Genomic DNA, 16,350 nt, shown 5'->3' on the forward strand with positions numbered 1-16,350 from the left:
AACTTTCGAGAGGCCCAGACTGACACTATGGCTCTCTTCCTTGCTCTGGAGACCACCGTCTCTCACCTCACGTTAGGCCTGAGGCTGCAGCTGTATTTCAGAAGAGTCATCCGGAAAGAAATGCACTCAGAGCTGGGTGGGACCTGGTATTAAAACCCCACTTCCTGGCTACGTGGCCCTGGACATGTGACTCAACATATGGGCTACAGTGGAGAGTGAGATGTCATGTGGAAGGGCCTGCACACAGTACCAGTGAACACCTGAGCACTAGAAGGTGTGTGCCTTTCTATGACCAATTCCTATAGAGTTAGTAATTGATGATTTGAACCTACAGATTACAGGGTGAGGACAATGGCCAGGGTTGTTTATATCTCCCCTGCCATCCAGCTTTCAAAGGTACTCTAAAGTCTTATTACAAATTCTCCAACATCTATGTTTTGCTATCTGACCCTCAGGGTATGTCCCCACCAAACACTATCCTGCCATACAGCAAACACAGGCTCCCAGCCACACTTTCACGTCACTCCTCCTGTCTCCGGACCAAGCCTGGTGCTTCCCCTGGTGGCCCTGCGAGTGTGGCATGTCCTTCCTCCTAGAAACTTGAAGTAACAAAAACTCTTCTTTCAGTGGCACTAGCTTCTCTGTGTTGTCATCAGTCCTCCAGAAATTAAATCTGGGTACAATCAAGATATACCTTCATGAGACAAATGTACATTACCCACATCCTACCTATTAGTTGCAAAGTTGAGGATCGAATTGTGAGCATGGAAGACGTCTCCAGAGTTGTCATGGAAGTGGACCGTGAAGGTCGCAGTCATTCCCAAAGGGAGGGCCATCAGAGCCTCCTTGTTCTGGGTGTGCAGGGTGGGGCTCATGGAAATCCTCAGGTAAGACACAGGAGATACCTGAAGGACAATGAGCAGATATGGCGATGATGGTGATGGGAAATTGCTGCCCCAAAAACCCACCTCCCAAGGAGGAGATGCTTCTCCTAGCTGGTCACCATCTCAGGAAGGACTGGGAGTGGACTAATAAAGAGCAAAGACCTCGCTCCCCAGAGTGTTCCAACCTAGTGTCAAGATTCCCACCTCCCTACACAGTGAGCCAACCCAACCCACACAAGTTAAAATCCGTGATTTTGAAAAATATCATTATTCACATTGCAAAAATATCCCTGTGCTTTCACTGTTCAGAGTCTTCAAAGGCTCTCCAGGCATTTGAAGTAGATATGCTGCCTGCTTGGAATGTAGAGGCAGCATGAACTGCTCCAGGGAAAGGGCAGATGGGAAAAGGAGAGAATGATGGGTGTTCCCCATCTCGAGCCCAAGGACCCAAATTCCATAAAGATCAGCCTTGGTTCTCTAACTCCAGGTAAAATCTATCCTGAACAAAAAGCTAACCCCCCAAATCTCTACTTTCTTTAACAAAGTTCAGTGGTGCAGTGGCTGGTACACAACTGGTACTGAGGATGTATTTGCTGATGTCGGATGAGCAGCAGTCACTTTCACTCACTCACAAACTAGGGTAGAAGTTTCCTGCCAGGCACTTCCTTATAAAAAGACATTACTTAATAAATAAAAAGACATTACTTAAGGAAATAGGCCTGACACCCAGGGAAAATATGAAAATGAAAGCGGTCATGTATTCTCTCTGTCATCTAGGATTCAGAAGGTGGCTGGGATGAGATATGGAATATCTCATGTTTAGGATAAACCCCAGCACCCAACCCAGGGATATCCAAGGAGAAAGTTCCCCTCACTAAGAAGGAACATGGGAAGTACTGTGATGTGACCAGAGGATATAAACTTGAACCAGGCCAAAGCAGGTTAGCACCTAGATTCTCTCAATTACTGTGACCTTCCACTCACTTCCACTCTGAATCTTGGTTTCTTTGCCTATAAAATGGGTCAGCTACTCCTTCAGACTGCTGTGGGTGTAGTGTGATGATTTGCAGGTCAGGTATCTAGCACATGCATTCAGTGGTGCCTATCACATTCCAGGTACCAGCTGGCCGGTCAGGATCCTGGGATGCCAGTTCCAGCAAATCATGGACTTGCTGGACCTCTGTTTCGCCAACTATGAAAAAGGTCATTGTAATCTATAATTTCCAAAGATCTTTGGCTCTGACAGCCAAAAGATGTTGTAGCTTTTTATCTAGGATCTTTGCCCCTGGTTATCAATTCTTACAGCTGAAAGGTAAATATATTCACTTTTACACCTGCAATGGGAAAATATGGCCTTAGCACTACTGCCTTTATTACTCTAAAAAGGAGAAAACTATGATCCTACCTTTACTGCAATGATGATAGTCTGGTTGGCCCCAAAAGGTTCTTGGGCAGTCACTTCAACTGTAGCAGTCCCGACTGTGGACCCTGATACCAGGAAGCCTTTCTCATTAATGTTCACTATGGGAACCTTCTCGGGCCCATTCAGGACGCGGTAGCTCAGAGATGCTGCGCCATCCCTTTGGAAAACAAAGCAGAGCAGTTTTTCACACAGTAATGGGAGCCTGGGGGGAAGGACCACTATTAGCTCCACTGGGCACGTGTGGGCAGCCTACCCCTTCAGTCACCCACAGGAAACATAATAGGGGAAACCAAAAGTTCCAAGGAAAGCATTCCTTCTCACTCATCCTAGAATAGCACCTAACATGGCTGGTCAGTGGGGAGGGAAAGACCATGAGGGCTGATTTTTCTTTCATCAGCTGCATGGGGCCTTTTGCTGAAAAATATTATTCCTGAGGCAAACTGTTTTCAATTTACTGAAATTGGGCAGCCTGGTGTAGTGGGAAGAAGATGGGTCTTTGAGTCAGACAGAACCCAAAGGCAGTCCCAACACCCTGCAAATAGCCGTGTGCCTTGAGGCACATCATATCCCCTCTCAGTTCCCCCAGTTGTGGATGGGGAGCAATGCCCTATTCCAAGGGCTGGTAACAGGGTAAAAATGAGCTACTTGCTCAGAAAGTGGTCTGTAAAACTACTGATGTTATGCACTGGGTTGAAGACAAATTGTGCAGTATTTTATGTCTCTTACTTATTCATTAATATCATAAAGAAACAGAAAGGCTTTGTACCCCAGCCCTACAGACCACACCTTAGAGAACTTTAAACAAATCTTATTTTCTCTGCCTCAACATTCAACCCCATCATCAACTTTTCCTCTTACTCTAAAGAATGCCTATGCATCCTTCAAGAACCAGCTCAAGCATCTCTATCTGTGACATGCCTTCCCTAACTCCTCACATAAAAGGCCCTTCTGGTAATTAAACGATGCTGGCTGGAGAAACGGACTGGCTCCTTTCGAGGAGAGGGATAGAGATGGTCCGGTTGCAGTGATAAAGAGAGAGTATAGTCCACAGATTGCAGTTGTTGATCCAGGATGTTTATGGTTCAGCTAGGAGCTTAGTGACAGGAGAAGAGAAGATGGCGGAGGAGTAAATGGGAGTCACGCTGACCTCTTCCCAAGACAAAACTGGAATTGCGACTAAATAGTGGAGCAATCACCTGGAAAACAATGGAACGATAGTGGGAGAGGAGCCTTGGAGCCGCGGACAGTGGATTCGACTCTCACACATCCCAATGGATGAGAGGTGCGGCGGAGGTTCCAGAGGGTGGGCTGGGTGCCCACGAGCACTAGTACCAGAGGGACATTGAAACGGCCAGTTAGCTTCCCCCGAGAAGAACGGGGTCTGAATCATAAACAGGGACCCCTAAACTACAGCAGCTAAAACCAAGAAAATACAGACAAAATGCAACCCCAAAAAGCTTAGGGGCGCTCTCTGCCAGAGACAGGTGGCTGGGGATGCAAAGAGACATTTAAAGGGTCAACGCAAAAATTGCAGTGGCAGCCACCCTCCTTGATCTCTGGGTAGCAGAGGCAGGAGAGTGGGCTGGTGCCTGGGAAAAGACTGGTGAGGAAAACTTTGTGAAGAGAACTGACATGGCAGCCGTTGGAGCCCGGGTGATAACGCACCTCCCACTCTGCAGCTACCATCTCGCTCAGGCATAAGGGAATCAATTAACCTGCCTTTTGTGCGCTCCGCATACAGCTACGGCACGTGAGCTGGGGGACTGAGTGCAGACTGGCTAGGAGAGCCTTGAGGAGAAACTGGAGACGGAGGCGTTTGGGGAAAGAGGGGGAGGAGGAACTGCAGAGTCCCGACTCCCTCCCCGTTCTGTAGTCTCCATTGTGGGCTGGAACGGCGCGACCCCAAAGAGGCAGAAGCGGGGCGTGCATGATCCAGACGGCCTGCGATTGAAACGCAGGCCACACAGGTGGTGGATCCTTGGTCAAAGGGTTCACAGAACTGCCCAGAGACCCCTGAGGAGAGACTAGAAACGGAGGCGTTGGGGAAAGAACGGGAGGAGGAACTGGGGAGTCCCGACTCCTTCTCCTTGCCGTAGTCTCCATTGCGTGGGAAGAGGCCACACCCCCAAAGAGCCAAAAGCAGAAAAGCACACATAGACACCCCAAAAACACCCAGTGCAGGCGCGCACACTTGCGCCGAGTCACCGGCGAGGATTGGCAAGCTTGTGTGTGACCCGCGCGGGCTGGAGAATGGTTGCACCGGCCGGCAAGGCCTCACACAGATTTGCACCTATACGGCCTGCGAGGGAGTGCACAGAGCGGCAAGGGCAGGCATAAATTGACCCGTCCGCCCATGACTGCAGAGCGGCCCACAAAATTAGTAGCTCTCCGGACGAAGGGGTCACAGAGCTGCCCAGAGTCCCTGGAGGAGAGACCGGAGACAGAATTAACCGGAGACTCCTGGAGCTGACTTCCTCCCATTTCCGTAGTCCCCATTTGGCAAGGGCAAGCAACGCACCCAAAGAGCCAAAAGCGGGGAAAATATACAATAAAAGACCCTAAACTGACCAGTGCCAGGGAGCTAGCCGGCCAGGAGGGCCAGATGAGTAGGCGAGGTTGCAAATAAGCCCCCTGGTCTGGGGCAAGCAAATGCAAGTCCAGGCAGGCGGGGGATCCTGCCGTGCCAGGAGCGCGCTCAAGGAGGTGGCGTGAGAGTGCAGAGGGATCCCAAAAAATAGCCCAGCCCTGACCGAAGCGGTCACAGAGCTGCCCCAAGCAGGAGTCAGACACAGACAGTAGACTCCTGGAAGGCTCAAACAAACAACCCAAGGTCATATAGGGTCAACAACTGACATCATCAGAGGCAGGCCCAGAAAGAAAAGTAAAGGACAAAAATACTTAAGAGACTCTCACAAAAATGGGAAGAAAAAGAAGTTCTCCCCAAATGAGTGCAAAAGGGGACTCCCCACAGACAGAGCTAAATGAAATAGAGGCAAGGGAACTATCAGATATTGAATTCAAAACAATGGTTCTAAGGAAGCTCAATGAGCTCATCCAGCTCAAAGATAACTATGAGGCAGAGAAACTATCAGGATCTTACAGCAAACTATATCAGCCTGGAAAAGGACATAGAAACTATCAAGAAGACACAAGAGGATATGAAGAATACCATTTCTGAATTGAAAAACACAGGAAAAGGAATCCAAAGCAGGCTGGATGAAGCTGAGGATCGAATCAGTGAGATGGAGGATAAGGTAGAAAGAAGCTCCCTGAAAGAACAAGAAATGCAAAAAAGACTCAAAAAGAATCAAGAGGCATTTAGGGAAATGCAGGACAACCTGAAATGCAATAATATCTGTATAATAGGGATACCAGAAGGAGAAGAAGAGGAGCAAGGGATAGAGAACCTCCTCAAAAAAGTAATGATGGAAAATTTCCCTAATTTGAGGAGAGAAAGGCTCTCATGGTTCCAGGAGGCACAGAGGACCCCCCTCAAGAGGGACTCAGAGAGGCCCACTCCAAGACACATCATCATTAAAATGGCAACTATCAAAGACAAAGAGAGAATCCTCAAGGCAGCAAGGGAGAAGGAGAAAGTAACATACAAGGGGGCCCCGATACGCCTAGGAGCTGACTTCTCAACACATAATACAAGCCAGAAGGGAAATGGCAACAAATATTCCAAGTCATGAAAAGCAAGGGCCTACAGCCAAGGCTGCTCTACCCAGCTAGGCTCTCCATTGAAATAGAAGGGGAAATACGGAGATTCCCAGACAAGAGAAGGCTAAAAGAATACATCTCTACCAAACCAGCACTCCAAGATATGCTAAGGGGACTGGTTTAAGCAGATGAAGGAAAAAAGAATGAGAGAGAGAGGAACACAGGTACAAGGAGAAAAGATGAGTAAGTTTCTATCAGTAACTTCTCTCAATGTGAATGGACTAAATGCCCCAATCAAAAGACACGGGGTAGCTGAATGGATAAGAAAACATGACCCACACATATGCTGCCTACAAGAGACCCACCTCAGAGCAAGAGACCTACCCAGATTGAAAGGAAAGGGATGGAAGAAAATATTCCAAGCACATGGGCAAGAGAAAAAGGCTGGGGTTGCCATACTTGTATCAGACAAAGTAGATTTCAAAACAAAGGCCATAAAGAGAGACCCAGAGGGGCACTTTATAATACTTAAAGGAAGAATCTCTCAAGAAGACATCAACATTGTAAACTTATATGCTCCCAATAGAGGAGCCCCCAAGTTTATAAGGAAATTGTTGGACGACTTCAAAAAAGATACAGACAGCAACACACTGATAGGGGATTTCAACACCCCACTGTCACAAATGGACAGATCTTCCAAACAAAACATTAATAAACATACTGTGGCGCTGAATGACACACTGAATCAAAGAGACTTAACTGACATATATAGAACCTTACATCCCAAAGAAGAAAAATACACATTCTTTTCAAATGCTCATGGCAGTTTTTCAAAGGTAGACCACATGATAGGACACAAAGCAAATCTCAGCAAATTCAGGAAAACTGAAATAAGACCAAACTTTTTCTCAGACCACAAGGGCTTGAAACTGGAAATCAACCTCAAAGAGAAACTTCAAAAACTTGCAAACTCATGGAGACTCAACAGTAGACTATTAAACAATGAATGGGTTAATAATGAGATAAGAGAAGAAATCAAAAAATTTCTGCAAACAAATGAAAATGAACAGACAACAGTCCAAAACCTATGGGACACAGCAAAGGCGGTCCTGAGAGGGGAGTTCATAGCAATACAGGCTTACCTAAAAAAGATAGAAACATTTCAAATAAAAGACCTAACACTACAACTTCAAGAACTGGAGAAGCAACAACAAAAAAATCCCAGAGCAAGTAGAAGGAAGGAAATAGTCAAGATTAGAGCAGAACTGAATGACATAGAGATGAAAAGAACAGTTCAGAGGATCAACCAATCCAGAAGCTGGTTCTTTGAAAAGATAAATAAAATTGACAAGCCTTTAAGCAGACTCATCAAGAATAAAAGGAAGAGGACGCAAATTAATAATATCAGAAACGAAAGAGGAGAAATAACAACGGATACCACAGAAATACAAAGGATCGTCAGAAACTACTATGAACAATTGTATGCCAAGAAATTTGAAAATCTTGATGAAATGGACACATTTCTAGAAAAGTATAATCTTCCAACATTGAAGGAGGAAGAAACAGAAAGCTTGAACAGACCGATAACAGCTGGGGAAATTGAAGCAGTCATCAAGAAACTCCCGGCACACAAAAGCCCAGGGCCGAACGGTTTCACAGGAGAATTTTACAAAACATTTAAGGAAGAGCTAACCCCTGTCCTTCTCAGACTCTTCCAAAAAATCCAAGAGGAGGGACGACTCCCAGACTCTTTCTATGAGGCCAGCATCACCCTGATCCCAAAACCAGATAAAGACCCTACAAAGAAAGAAAACTACAGGCCAATTTCGCTGATGAACATAGATGCTAAAATCCTCAACAAAATATTGGCAAACTGCATCCAGCAATACATTCAAAAGATTATCCACCACAATCAAGTGGGATTCATCCCAGGCATACAGGGATGGTTCAATATACGCAAATCAGTAAACGTGATACATCACATAAATAAAAGACAAGACAAAAACCACATGATCATCTCGATAGATGCAGAAAAAGCATTCGATAAGGTACAGCACCCATTTATGATCAAAACACTCAGCAAAATGGGAATAAATGGGGCATTCCTCAACGTAATAAAGGCCATATATGAAAAACCTCCAGCCAATATCACAGTCAACGGGCAAAAACTGAAAGCTTTCCCACTAAGATCGGGAACACGCCAAGGATGTCTGCTGTCACCGCTTCGTTTCAACATCGTATTGGAAGTCCTAGCCACAGTGGTCAGACAAGAGAAAGAGATAAAAGGCATCCAAATAAGAAAGGAGGAAGGAAAGCTATCATTGTTTACCGAAGACATGATAGTGTACATAGTGAACCCTGTAGACTCTACAAAAAAGCTCCTCAACCTAATAAGTGAATTTGGCAAAACAGCAGGATACAAAGTCAACATTCAGAAATCAAAGGCATTTTTGATACATCAGCAATGCAATAGAAGAAGAAATCAGAAAAAAAAAATACCATTCGATATAGCAAGAAGAAAAATAAAGTACCTAGGCATAAATTTAATCAAAGACGTAAAAGACCTGTACGCAGAAAACTATACAACATTGAAAAAAGAAATTAAGGAAGACACAAATAAATGGAAGCATACACTGTGCTCATGGAATGGAAGAATTAATATCATCAAAATGTCCATAATATCCAAAGCAATTTACAGATTCAACGCAATCCGTTTAAGATACCGTGATGTATTTCACAGAAATAGAACAGACATTTCAAAAATTTATATGGAACCATAAACGACCCCGAACAGCCTCAGCAATTTTGAGAAAGAAAAACAAAGTAGGAGGGATCACAACACCGGACATCAAACTCTACTACAAAGACACTATACTCAAAACAATCTGGTACTGGCACAAGAACAGACCCATAGACCAGTGGAACAGAAGAGAAAGCCCAGAAATAAGCCCAGGTCTATATGGGCATCTAATATTTGACAAAGGGGGCAGAATCATAAAATGGAGCAATAATAGCCTCTTCAACAAATGGTGTTGGGAGAGCTGGATGGCTACATGCAAAAAATTGAAGTTGGATCATCAGCTGACACCATACACAAAAATAAACTCAAGATGGATAAAAGACTTCAATATAAATCGCAACACCATCAAAGTCCTCGAGGAGAACATTGGCAGGAAACTCTCAGATATCCCACACAGCAATTTTTTCAGTGATATGTCTCTTAAAGCAAGGGACAGAAAGGAAAGAATAAACAAGTGGGACCTCATCAAAATAAGAAGCTTCTGCACGGCTAAAGAAAACATCAGCAAAATGAAAAGGGAGCCAACGGTATGGGAAAATATATTCGCTAATGATACATCAGATAGAGGTTTGATCTCCAAGATATATAAAGAACTCACTCGACTCCACTCCAAGAAGAGAAACGATCCAATCAAAAAATGGGCAAAGGACCTGGGCAGACGCTTTTCCAAGGAGGAGATACAGAGGGCCCAGAGGCATTTGAAAGGATGCTCAGCATCACTAGCCATCAGAAATGCAGATCAAAACTACCATGAGGTACCACCTCCCACCGGTCAGAATGGCCATCATAAACAGGTCAACAAACAACAGTGCTGGCGAGGCTGTGGAGAAAAGGGAACACTAGTCCACTGTTGGTGGGAATGCAGACTGGTGCGGCCACTGTGGAAAGCAGTGTGGAATTTCCTCAAAAAGCTGAAAATGGAACTGCCTTTTGATCCAGTGATTCCCCTGCTGGGACTATACCCTAAGAATCCCACAACGCCAATACAAAAGAACCTATGCACCCTAATGTTCATAGCAGCACAATTTACAGTAGCCAAGTGTTGGAAGCAACCTAAATGCCCATCAGTAGATGATCGGATCAAAAAATTATGATACATATACACAATGGAATACTACGCAGCAGAAAGACAAAAAGAACTACTAAACTTCGCAACAGCATGGATGGAACTGGAGAGCATTATGCTAAGCGAAATAAGCCAGGGGGCGAAAGACCAATACCATATGATCTCACCTATAAGCGGAACCTAACCAACAATACAAAGATGCAAGGAAAATAAGACCAGCAACACTGAAAGGAAAAGAAATCAACAGAGACAAGAGGGAAGCGGGGTGGGGAAAAGGAAGGGAAGGGGAAAGTCAAGGAACATATAGCAAGGACTCATAGACAAAACCAAAGGGGAAGAGCTGAGGGAGGGAAGGAGGGAGGGGGCAAGGGAAAGTGTTGGGGGGTAGGCAGAGACAAATGTATTTGAAAAAATAAAATAAAAGAAAGAAGAAAAAGAAAAAAAAAGGCCCTTCTTTGGGCTATGGCTTGAACATTACATTTCATTTCATTATAACTCTTATCATGCTATCTTCCCCTTTTCCCCCGCCAGATTCCTTAGGGGTATGACCTGTTATCCATCTCTTTTCCTGAAGCTGGGGGTGGTACGCAGCCCAGCATTTAGACAATTTGGTTTAATGAATACCATATATATGTTTCATGGAACATATAAGTGCTCCTATGGTCTTTACAGCCCCCATTTTGCAACTTCAGTTCAAGTGGAAGTCATTCCCTGGAATGCAAGGTAGGAATTATGTTTGCAGATATGCTTTAAAACTGTGTTTCTCAAAGATGAATGTGCATTCCCACTACCAGGGGATCCTGTTAAAGTGCAGGTCTGGGATGGGGCCCAAGATTGGCATTTTCACATGCTCCCATGCGATGCTCATGCACTTTGAGTGGCAAGTCTCAGACACACAAGCATTTGGAAAATTTAGCACCTCCAAGTTCGGGTTTTTTTCCTTTTTGAAGTACTGGATTTTAGCAGCAGACATTAAACAGTTTCTAGGCTACAGGAAGGAGAAGGCGGCTCTCTACAGGCCTAAGTGATGAAGAAGAGCAGAGACATCCACTCCAAGATGAGGAATTCAAAGACCACACTCATTTTAAAGGCAACATCAAGAAAGATGTTCAGTTCACCTAAAGCAGCCACAGTTGCTGACAACTTTTTTTTAAATGTTATTATTTTTTATCTTCACCTGAGGGCATATTTTCATGGCTTTTAGAGGGAAAGAAGAGAGAGAGTGATAGCGAGAGAAACATTGATGTGAGAAACATCAACTGGTTGGTTACCTTCTTGTATGTGCCCCAACAGGGATCGAACCCACAACCTGGGCATGTGCCCTGACCAGGAATCAAACCTGCGATCTTTCAGTTTACAGGACGACATTCAAATAATCTGTGCCACACCAGCCTGGGCAGCTGCTAATGACCTTGACAAATGAACTGCTAGATGTGAGTGCAGATTCATGACCTTGCTAAAAACTGAGTCACATACCTGTTCGTCTGAAGCTTTATAAATGAGTTGGGTGACATTAATATTTGTTCTGCTTCTATTTCAGGGTTCAGCAGCAGCAGCTTTTCAAACACCTGGAACAAGGGCACATTTTATTTCATATGATACACTGGAATCATGTTCAGATATCTGTTCTCTCTCAGCAGGGAGAGCCAAGAGGGACTCACAGATGAGTAACAGTTGTAAGCAAGCACCTGTCAGGGAGCTGATGATGTGCTGGTTAAGAGCTAAACTTTGAGAGGCCAGGGGTGTGATGTGGAGAAACAGGCAGGTGCACGCTGTGTGCCCTGATGGCAGCTGCTTCCCAGAGCAAGGCAGGATGGGCCTGTGCCTCAGTTCCTAGGCCAGGGCTGCAGGTGGGGGGAGGTGAACTGTTTGCCAGGATGTATGCACAAAATGCGGCATACAGAATTATAGGGCCTAGAATATTGCTCAACTGTAAGTTTGCCAGAACTGAGCTTGGAGAAAGCACCATCTAAATTCTTCCTTCTCTCACCATGACCATCTCAAAACAACCCATCTCACCCCTTGGGTCCTTATGTTTCTCCCTATCCTGCCAGGCTTTCTCTGGACCCACAGAGTGGGAGTAGGTATGGGGGCATGTCGGTGACCTCAGGCCAGCAGAGGATAATAAACCTGATAATGCTGGATTCAATCTAATCCTGGCACTCTCCAGGGGCCCAGAGGCCCTCGATGGCTATAGAGTCTCCTAGAGGAAACCAACCCAACTCCCTTGCAGCGCCACTATGTTCTGACCATATAATCCTCAAGCCTAGGTATTTTTTGTCTGTAAAATAAGTTTAAAATAGTTCTTGCCATGCCTGCCTCAAAGAGTTTTGGGATCCACTTGATATACTGTGAGTGGCAGCGCTTCCTAAATGGGGAGAACAAACAACCTTTGACAGTTGCATGGGGAATCTGATGTCAGGTGAGTCCTTCTGCAAGGCAGATGGCATCCAGTGAAGCAGCCTCGCTGACTTCAACTCAGACACACATCCTGTACAGAACACACACACACACAAATATGTTTCCCTCTCTTTTTCTTAACCATGTATACTTTGTTATTCCCCTTTAGATGGAGATGAAGGTACAAGAATCTCACTTTCCTGTTAATCATGCAAGCACCATGGTAAATGGCCACTGACACTTGGACTGCCAGGGAGAGAGCAGGGAGTGGGGAGGCCTGTGGCAAACTGGACAGCATGGCTCTATTGAAGGGGAGGCGGCTGCTCATCTCTGGCCAGTTGTGCCATGTGGCACATAAATGTCTTATGGACAACTTGCATGTTGGATTTTTATACGAAATCTTCCTATTTTTAAATGTTGGTGACAAAGAAAAACTGTTTCATCCTGAAAGCATTAAATGAGCTAAATAAAACACATCTGTGGATCCAGCTTCTCTAAGTTTCTGATGTTCTCAAAACTCTATATGCCATCAATTAGGGAAACCCAGGCATAAAGACATTAAGTGACCCAATTGAGGTTATAGAATTTGTAAGCAGCAATACCCTGTCTGCAATTCCATGAGAAGTGCTAGAACTTAATTTTTAACTAGAAAGAACATGCATTTGTGTGTTTATCTATCTGTGTTTATGTGCACATAAACACATACATCTGTGTGTCTATGTCTGTCTGTGTGCACATAGCTGTGTGTTGGTGTCTGTGTACAACACTGTACAATGCAGTGTTGAGGGGTGCTGGTGAATAGGCACTTCCTTCTTTGAAAATCTGCTTCTTTACCCCTGTTGGGGTATGTTCCTAGGGCACACAGGACCTGAGTGGGAGGTGGTTCTGGGATATGCTTTCTTGCCTTATGCATGCATAGTGAGGGGAGGGGGGCAGGCCTATTGGGGTATGGGGTTAGAAATGATTTATTTCTTTTTGAAGAGGGGCTTGAACCCATTTCTTTTCCCCTGATAGTTAGGAGATGCTCTGAGTTTTCCTTCCTAATTTATGAGGGTCCTAGAGTTACTGAGTCTGAGGATCAGCCAAACAGGGTCCCTGAAGCTAAAAATGCACTTCAGAGCAACTTGTCAACTCCCCAGTTTGACAGAGGGGCTGAGAGAGACAGAGGAGGAAGGAGGGCAAACTGGAGAAATACAGGAAGCTGAGCTGGGGGTGGGCGGTGGACTGCTGGGCTCTGGGTCCTGAATCGGTAGTGTGCCCTTGAGGGGCTGTGAGCAGGCCACCTTTCTCTCTGAAGCTTTGTTTTCATCTGGGAATTGATGGGACACACCATCTCTCAGGCTACCCACAGGGCCCATCACCCACCTACTGGGACCTGGAGGGGCTGCTTCCCCTCTACACCTTCCTGCGGGGCCACAGGCTCATTGTTAAGCAGCAGCACCTGCAGCTCCTGCTCCTCAAGCCTCACGGGGGCACTGGGAAATGGGGAAAGCATGTATACGTGTTAGGTCCTCTATTAGTGTTTGCAAAATAAATTCACACAATTACATTAATGCCCAGCTCAGACCATTTTCCAGCCTCTTCCTCCCATGCAAACACCCATACTCCAAGCTCAGAATTTTTTTCTATTTTGGATACACATCAAGCTATTTCAGACCTTTAGGCTTTTGCATCTGGTCTCCAGCCAATTCCTCCCATCCTGAAATGTCACTCCTCTGCAAAGCTCTCAGTCAGTGCATCTTGGGGCTCCCACAGCATCTTACACACCCCCAACTCCAGACCCTGCAGACCAAGAACTCCTCAGGGGCAGGGTCCTGCCCTGTGGCAGTGGAAATACTGATGTGCACCAGCACAGCCCCTGAGAAGAGAAGGGTGCTGGGCTGGCACTTACTCTCCCTCTCACATGTGGTTTTGGCCCACCTGTCCTTTACCTGGATTTGGATCTCATCAGAGAGTTCTTCAGCAAGGTCTTGCAGCTGCCCAGCTTTGGGGTCCAGAGCCTTGACCACCACTCTCAGCCCAGTCCGGCCTTTCACCCGACCGTGCACGGTCATGGCAAAGTTGTATTGTGACGGGAGCCGAAGAGACGCCTGGGACAGACACCAAATGTGTTGTCAGGGAGAGTCCTGGGGCCCCCAGCACCCCCAAAAGGGCAGAGCCAGACAGAAGCCCCAGACTGTTCTCAAAGGCTGCTGCCTTCCTGCTCTGGTCAGGGCCTGCTAATCCCAGAGTGTGCAGACTGCATCACCCCAGAATGAGCACAGCACACCCCATGCTGAGTTTCACCATGCTTACAAGTGAATGCAGAAAAGGCTGGATCGACCCACTACAGCCAACATTTTTACAGCAAAACTTCTCAGAGCCTTTAGTGTGTAGAAGTGGTTATGAATCACCAAGAGGGATGATAGGCTTAGCAGTGCTTCCCTGCAGAGCCCCTCTGCTATGGATATTGGTGAATAAGTCACTCTGCCCATGTATTACAAAAAGTCTGAGGCAGCCCCCTGACACTGGGGACAGAACCCTGGCCCCACTGGGTCGGCTAGGGAAAGCATTCACCCTGTAACAGATGAGATTTGAGCAGCCTCTAGGAAACTCCATCTTTGTGTCTGGCCCTTCACAACCACTCTCCCCTCACTATCCATGCATAAGGCAAGAAAGCATATCCCAGAACCACCTCCCACTCAGGTCCTGTGTGCCCTAGGCCTGCTTGCAGTGGCAGCCTGGAGTCACCAGGCCTAGTACCCAGTCCCTTCTCCCTACTGGCTCGCGGGGCAACCCTGAGGAGTCCGTTCCCATGTATAAGCTCCAGTTAACACAAAGAAAGGTTTAAGTAAGATATTTCCAACACTTTCCAGCTCTGAGATCTGAGGAAGGGCAATGGTCCACCCAACGGAGGGCTAAAAAAGGGGAGTTTGGCCTCTGTAATAAACCAGGAGGAAGCTTCAGGTTTGCCAGGCATCGTCTCAGAAAGGGAGTAGAAGTAACAGGTTAGGGACCCTCTGTAACTTCTGTGACTTCTCCACGAAGTTGTCATTTTTGCCACTTTCTGTTGGTAGGTTATCTATAACCTTCTCTGTAGTGGTTAGCAAGAATGTGCTTAAGACAAAAAGGACTGTGGACAGTCTTTTAGCACTGTGAAAACGATGCTGGGAGATCGTATTCCCAGACACAAGGACTGAGAGTTGAGGAAGGACACAGGGGGATAGGGAGTGATGGCAGTGTTTGGGAGGAGTCCTGATGAGCCTCAAAAGAAAGAAGAAAGAAGTTAGGACTGGCCTAACATGAAGATGCAGACCCCGTGTGCAGAGAGTTGGGAGAACCCTCCCCACCCCGGACTCTGGCCTAGGATGGAGGGTGGGAGGCTCTGGGCATGTGATTACCTCATGGTGCCGCCCCTGGATGTCCAGGATATCCCGCTTGGTGACCGACCAGTGGAAGGTCAAACCTGGCACAGCATTACCAAAGGAGAAAGGGTTCTGGTTGTTGGTGATTCCGGTGATGTAAACAGGCATCTGTGGGAGAAAAGCGAGGCTCCTGACCAGCAGATTCCAACTGACAGGAGTGTCCCTGGAAGCCCTGGGGCACTGCCCCAGCTCCCCCTCCACTGCCTGGGACTTTTGTGTCTCCTTTGTGCAACATGAGCTGCGTCCACTCTGCCCTCACCAGAGATGGGCATGGTACAGGTTTGTGAAGATGTAATAAAAAATCAAATAATGGAGCCAAAGACAGAACTAGCTCCTTCCCACCCATCTTTCTTGGGCTGTTGGCTGTATTTTATCTTGGCTGAGAGGCTCCATTCCTGAAATGACCCCCTTGGGCTCTAGGACAACTGCAGTCCCCAACAGCACAGCACGCTACATTCTGCCTACAGTTCCTGCCTGGGTACCTCTTTCTCAATCTAACAGGGGCCCTGCTCACATGGATGGGCACAGGCGGGATCACAGTCTTCTCCAGCCTATGTTTACTGAGTGTCTACTGGAGGGTACATGTGGGCACCATGCAGCATAAGGTATGACCAGACTCTGAGCCAGACTCTGAGTTGAATTGGTTCCGAGCTCCATCATTTACTAGCTGTGTGACTTTGGGTAGAGCTTTCAGCTTCCACATGTTCACTTAT

The 16,350-nt window shown here is 46.3% G+C and overlaps 1 protein-coding gene across 1 annotated transcript in view; it reads right to left on the reverse strand.

The window, feature by feature from the left end:
* Positions 1-16,350, reverse strand: part of NUP210 (nucleoporin 210) — a 122,741-nt gene that overhangs the window by 21,398 nt on the left and 84,993 nt on the right. The window contains exons 27-31 of the mRNA XM_054575085.1: positions 15,614-15,745; positions 14,165-14,323; positions 11,310-11,401; positions 2,290-2,464; positions 730-905 (exon numbers count right to left, since the gene is read on the reverse strand). Of these exons, the coding sequence (XP_054431060.1) occupies positions 730-905; positions 2,290-2,464; positions 11,310-11,401; positions 14,165-14,323; positions 15,614-15,745 (734 nt within the window). The remainder of the gene's footprint in view (positions 1-729; positions 906-2,289; positions 2,465-11,309; positions 11,402-14,164; positions 14,324-15,613; positions 15,746-16,350) is intronic.

Source organism: Pteronotus mesoamericanus, unplaced genomic scaffold, assembly GCF_021234165.1.
Source record: "Pteronotus mesoamericanus isolate MK-2021 breed Mesoamerican mustached bat unplaced genomic scaffold, CSHL_Meso_final contig_27, whole genome shotgun sequence".
Lineage (NCBI taxonomy): Eukaryota > Metazoa > Chordata > Mammalia > Chiroptera > Mormoopidae > Pteronotus > Pteronotus mesoamericanus.